Raw genomic sequence first — 6,000 nt, forward strand, 5'->3', positions numbered from 1 at the left:
GAGGCACTGGAAAAATGCTAACCCTCCTGCCACGACATCCTGGCTAAAAGACCTGTCATTCTTTATTCACCTAGAAAATGTTTAATTCTCAACTATGGGCTCACTGAATAACTTCTCTAGAACCTGGGACCATTTTCTTTTATATATTAATTCCTTGAAAATAAAGAGAAGCTCCGCAGTTGTAGTTCTCAGTGAGAACTACAAGGCACCCAAAGACACCAAGTGTCCATTTAGACAAGAGAAAAACATCACAGGGAAAAACATTTTATTACTATTATTTACAAACTAAGTCAACAAAAAACAGAAAAAAACAGAAAAAAACAAAAGCCAATAATGCAATCAAATGCAAAAACATCAGGCACATAGCCACCATAAAGCAAAGAGCAAATGTAATCTTTTGTCTTTTGTCATCTGTTTATATAACAACACTCATATCGAAATCTACATTGAGACCTAAGGGTTGTAAACTTTCTAGAGTGTGGATCCAATAGAGCTCTCTCTGGCATAACCTTCTGTCGACATCATGCACCCCCTCTCTGAAGAGTAATCTGCTCTATTCCCTGGAACCTAAGGGAGGAGATAGGATGAGAGTGATTATCAAAGTGACAGGCTACGCGGTAGTTTTCATCTTTTCTTCTGATTGAACTTTTATGTTCACTGATCCTTTGTTTTAAGGGACGGATAGTTTTACCAATATAGATTTTATCACATGGGCATTTTAACAAATATATATAAAAAATTGTGTTGCATGTGATGACACCCTTTACTGGAAAGGCTTTACCTGTTCTGGGATGTCTAAAGACATTCGTTTTCAAAGTGTTGTTACACTGGGCACAGTTGCCACAGGGATAATTGCCTGGTTTAAGGGCCAGGAGAGTCTTTTTTGGTTGCGGCAAAATGTTGGCTCTAACCAATTTGTCCCGTATATTTGGTCCTCTTTTATGAACAAAAAGAGGTGGATCCTTAAAATGTTGTGTGAGAGCTGGATCTGATGTCAAAATATATTAATTCCTTAACTGCAATTGATTAATTTCCCTCTCTCTTCTTTAGCTTCTTTTATATGGTAATTTATTGCCTACAAGTTTCTTTCCTAATTATCTTTTGTAAGTATTGTTTATTAGTCTATTCTCCCCTCAGGGCTAGCGGGTGGGTGGGTATGCGTTATTGTTGGTTTTGTTTAGTCATGGATGTTGTTGTTGTTTTCTGTTGGGTTTTTTGTGTACTATCTTCCTTGTATGTATTGTATTTAAATAAAAAAAATAAAAAACCCAATAAAACATTATAAAAAATAAGAAATATAAAAAAGTGTTCATTTGGTTTGTGTGTGTGTGTGTGACACTGTGTTTGAGTTTTCCTCTAAAATATCACTCTCTCCTCCTTCCTCGCCCGCAGAGCTACATCCAGAACTTCCGCGAGCGGCAGATGGAGGAGGCTCGCCCGTACCCCAGCAGCCTGATGGGGGGTTCCCACACCATGGTGGAGGGCCCGTACCCCAGCAGCCTGATGGGGGGTTCCCACACCATGGTGGAGGTGGACTATGACTGCGGCTCGACGGCGCCCCTCACCGGCGGGGCCAACCCTGGGCCTTCACTGCGGATCTGAACCACTTTATTGTCTCTCTCTCTCACTAGAGGCCTGACGCTCTGACCATGGGTTTTACATACCTCCCCTAGACGGGGTTTAACCAGGGACGTGCAGAGAATGTTAGACAGGCAGGGGCTGAAACTCCCCAAAAGGGCACTTTTGGCACAAAAAAAAAATACCTGATCTACAACGCGCCGCGACACGTTGTGAGCTTGTAGATCAGCTATTTTTGGGGGTCGAGCCCTCACTTTGCTCAGATTTCTACACTAGAGGACAAATTATTTCGACGCAAAATGCTGCGTTCAAGTTCGGGAGAGTTTCGGGAAAAGGCACTTCTCCTGAGTGCTGCCTTCTGGTAACACATGGAAAGGAAAGAGGGTCCATTTGCATTTCTTTCACCACAGTAAAAGCTTCATTTGTGGCAGTTTTTTTTTTTTTTACAGACCGGTCAAAAGGGCAGTGGATCAAACCCCCTTTTGATGTCTGTGGGCACGTGCCTGACCTACTGGGTTTAAATGGTATAACCAGACCCACGACTAACCACACATCCCACAGCTAGGCTAGACCACAAGCTTCTGTGGGTTTTAATTACGCATCTGAAATGGATCGAAACACAACCCAAACAACCAGGTTTGTGGGTTTACATGACATTTCAGTCATGCCCACACGATTAACTGCAGGATTGGCTGCATTTCCCTAAACTGGATTTAGACAAACCTTAATTAAATGGGTTTTAAGTGGACTTAACCACACCGCGACTGGAGCTAACCGCATCCCCGTGCCTGGGGCGTCCGGTCGTACTCCCCAAATGGCAGTAGCCATGCCCCTTGACAAACATCCACTCCCCTTTTCCTGTCTACTAGATGGAGCAGCCACTGTGTGTGAAAACATGGGGGCCGAATTCCTAGACATGCTACACGCAAACGCACAAAACACATGCATGCCTGCACTTACGTGGCTCTACACTTCTTGCACTGCAAGATTCTTACTTTCTCTCTCTCTCTCCCTCCCCCGCCCACCCATTATATCACCTGTTCTGCCAAAACTCGATCAGGGATCGCATTGCGGCACGCGCCTGGCTCAGGTGTCGACAGGATCAGGTGTTAAAAGTGGGAAGACAATCTTGTGCTGTTCCACCGTGCTGCGTGCGTCTGCTGTGTGGTCGTTTCTATTGTTTTCTGTGACACTTTAGAAGATGAGGCTGAAAAATAACATTAATAATAATGTATAGGAGGAACCGAGGTGCTTTTGAAAAAAGGGGGGAAATGGGGTCTCCTTAAAGGAGATCTGGGACCTAAATCCCTGAAAGGGGTCATACGGATCCTTGAATGAAAACATTTAGGGGTCTTAAAGTGGAAATTAGGTTCCCTAAAATGGGAACTGAAGTCCCTTAAGTGGAGATTAATGTTACTTATATGGTGAAATAAGGGTTCTTAAAACGGTCTTTGAGGCCCTTACTTAGCTCTCTGTGCCATCTAGACAACCAGCGTCCGTCCCCCCCTGCCGGAGAGAGACATTCAGGGAGGGCGTTCGTTTAACGCGTTCATCATACTTGGTGCTGCACCATTCACTTCTTCACAAGACAAACTGCACTTTGAAGGGGAGGGGAGGGGAGTGGGTTTTCCGCTTATATGGGTGCCTTGCCTGCCCCTTCTTGGACTGTACCATAGTAGCAGCAGGAGGGGGCGGGGGGTTACTGGCAGACCTCCTATGAATTTGACTGTGTTTAAGATATATAGATGCTTATAATGTTTTGGAGAGGGGGCTGTGACATGCAGGGTGAAATGTTTCGCGGTCTAGCTGGCTCATTGTGTGTCCAAATGCTTGTGGAACATGTTGCATGTTGGTGTCCTGTAAAATTGCAGATCTATACTAATACTTTATTAGTAAAAAGAAAATGGAAATAGCACAGATACAGTAAAACACAAAAGGATAACACAAATAGTCCAACAAAACATCCTGGCGTGGGTACTCGTTTCCAGTGTGGTCCTATGTATTCAGTTCATCAGCAGAGCATAGGATATTATCACATGTCATCATCAAATACAAATGGATATATTAACAGAGGAGAAAATGGAAAATTGGTGGCAGTGTATGACGCCTCATTTCAAGAGGATTTAACACCTATCTCTTCTGACGGATGCTTTTTCTACAAAGCAAGCTTGCGGTATGGACTATTTTTGGTGTGACACCGACATGCAACACAGTATAAAATTAAGCATTAGAGTCATGTGCTGCGAGGCCAAGAACGAAAGCCATATTTACACCGTCACCTCCTGTGAGATTTAGCTGCTGTTGTCCTCTTCGTTCAGGTTCACCACATATCTTAATTATGGAAAATACGTTTCCCAAGCTTTTACCAATCATGACCATTTGAAACACTAAAACATGGGGATTAATGATTGAGAACATTTCTGGGTGTCCAACTCCCCAATTCATCAATCTCAAGGTGCTCTTGTCTTGAGCAAGGCACTTAACCCTTAGTTTGCCCTTCATGTCTAATTCTATTAAGTGCGAGAAACATTGAAGAATCATGTGGTTGGTGTAAATAAGACAGAATTCTTATTTAATCCCAAACCTGCATGACTGTTGAACCTTTCTGCCTCTTCTGTCCCGAAGTAGCTTTGTGTGGCTCAGTGTTGCCAGAAGGGAAATTATCATACCGTAGGCTTAAAATGTGATCGTATTTGAGAGAAAAATACCGTACACCAAAAAGAAAGGGAGAAAAGACTGGTGTAAATATGCAATTTCACAAAGAAAAAAAGAAACAACCTTGTTTGAGACTCCTACGTGACAAAAACGCATCACATATGCTGCGTGGAAGTAGGCTACATCCTGGACCTCATACGCAACTAAAAGCCTGAAACTAGATTGAAAAGACCCGAATGGTGTTTTGAATGCCTCCAAGTACAGATCTAGGGTCAAAAACTGATTTACTGACTTATTTTGAAAAGCCAAACCGGATCCAGAATCGGCAGCCTGGGAATTTAGAACATTAGCGTGCATTTGGGCACATTGTACAGAAGGTAAAGTTATCGTACAAATACGATAATTATTGTAGATCTGGCAACACTAGACTCCACCGCAGCCCCCCAGAGTTTAAGCTCCATGCCTTATTACCCCCCCCACCTCCTACAGATGTAAACCATCTTTTGTACATAAAACACTGCACTTGCTGAAATAGTTGGGTTTCTTTTTTTGCCGTTTTTCTTTAAAACTTTTGTTTTTTCCGTTGTACATTCATTAGGAATGTTTGATCTAATTTAAATGCAATGTGATCTTGCAGTGGGATGTATTTATTTGATTTATTTATTTATATAGCCATGTACACACCATGAGTGAACCTCTCATACATGTAGGGCCAGTAACTCCATGCTTTTTTAACAAAAGTATGATTCGTCTATTATTCTGCTCATTAAAGCATGTGTTTGGGCCTATACTGTATGTGGTCTTAATGTGTGCCAATGATTTATTTTCCACACAATGAATAAGACCTTTTTTTCCTGGCAGCCATATTGGCAAATAGTTATGTAATAATTAAAATCCCTTCAAACGGGTGGCAATTTAAATCGAATTTTGAATTGTGATGCAAACAGTCCAATTCTCCATGAGTAGCTGTCTGTCTGTCTGCCTGTCTATGAGTAGCTGTCTGCCTGCCTGCCAGCCAGCAAGTTGGTTAACAGAAAATAAATTGTTATGGCTGAGTAAAATAAAATACAATAAACACAATTTGCCTGAAAATAGATTACCCAGCTATGACCTTAGTAGTAGTGATATGGCTGACTGAGTAAAATAAAACAATCTACCTGAAAATAGATAGCTATAAGTGAAGAGCAATTTCCACCATTTCCGCAATTACCATTTCCGCATTTCCGCAATTTCCATTTCCACCATTTCCGCAATTTTAATTTCCGCAATTTCCATTTCCAACTATTAATGGCAGCTGGGTTTCATCATTCAAATAAAATAGAATTATGTCCGTTTAGCTATAAAATTATGTCAGGGAATAGGGATACACAGTATGTGTCTTTCATTTGCATTGCATCTCCCCCATTTATTTTCGTTCGAGTAATAGTACAACTCTAATAGTATTACTTATAATAATGTAATTAAAGATAACTTCATTCAGATTTATTTATTTTTATTTCATTTTCCAGATTTTATTTTCTTCTTTTTTTTAGATTTTTCATTGGTGGGCCAGTCATAATGGTCCCGCGTGCCTGATGTGGCCCGCGGGCCTGAGGTTGAGTATCACTGCAGTACACAGGTGCAGACGATCATGGACAGCTCACCACAGACTGCCAAAAAGAAAATGCAGGTATTCAAAGAAACACACACACACCGATCGATCGTTTTCATTTTCATTCTTTGCTTTATTGGCAAACAATTTCTTGAAAGTCAAAAGGGATAGCTGGC

The 6,000-nt window shown here is 41.6% G+C and overlaps 1 protein-coding gene across 1 annotated transcript in view; it reads left to right on the forward strand.

Annotated features, from left to right (window-relative positions):
• LOC308311579 (transmembrane protein 198-like) overlaps window positions 1-5,017 on the forward strand; it is a 46,399-nt gene extending 41,382 nt beyond the window's left edge. Inside the window, exon 6 of the mRNA XM_080758319.1 lies at window positions 1,393-5,017. Within this exon, the coding sequence (XP_080614445.1) occupies window positions 1,393-1,602 (210 nt within the window). The 3' untranslated portion in view covers window positions 1,603-5,017. The remainder of the gene's footprint in view (window positions 1-1,392) is intronic.
• The last annotated feature ends 983 nt before the right edge of the window (window positions 5,018-6,000 follow it).

This window comes from Protomyctophum bolini, assembly GCF_963924005.1.
Source record: "Protomyctophum bolini genome assembly, chromosome: 24".
Taxonomy (NCBI): domain Eukaryota; kingdom Metazoa; phylum Chordata; class Actinopteri; order Myctophiformes; family Myctophidae; genus Protomyctophum; species Protomyctophum bolini.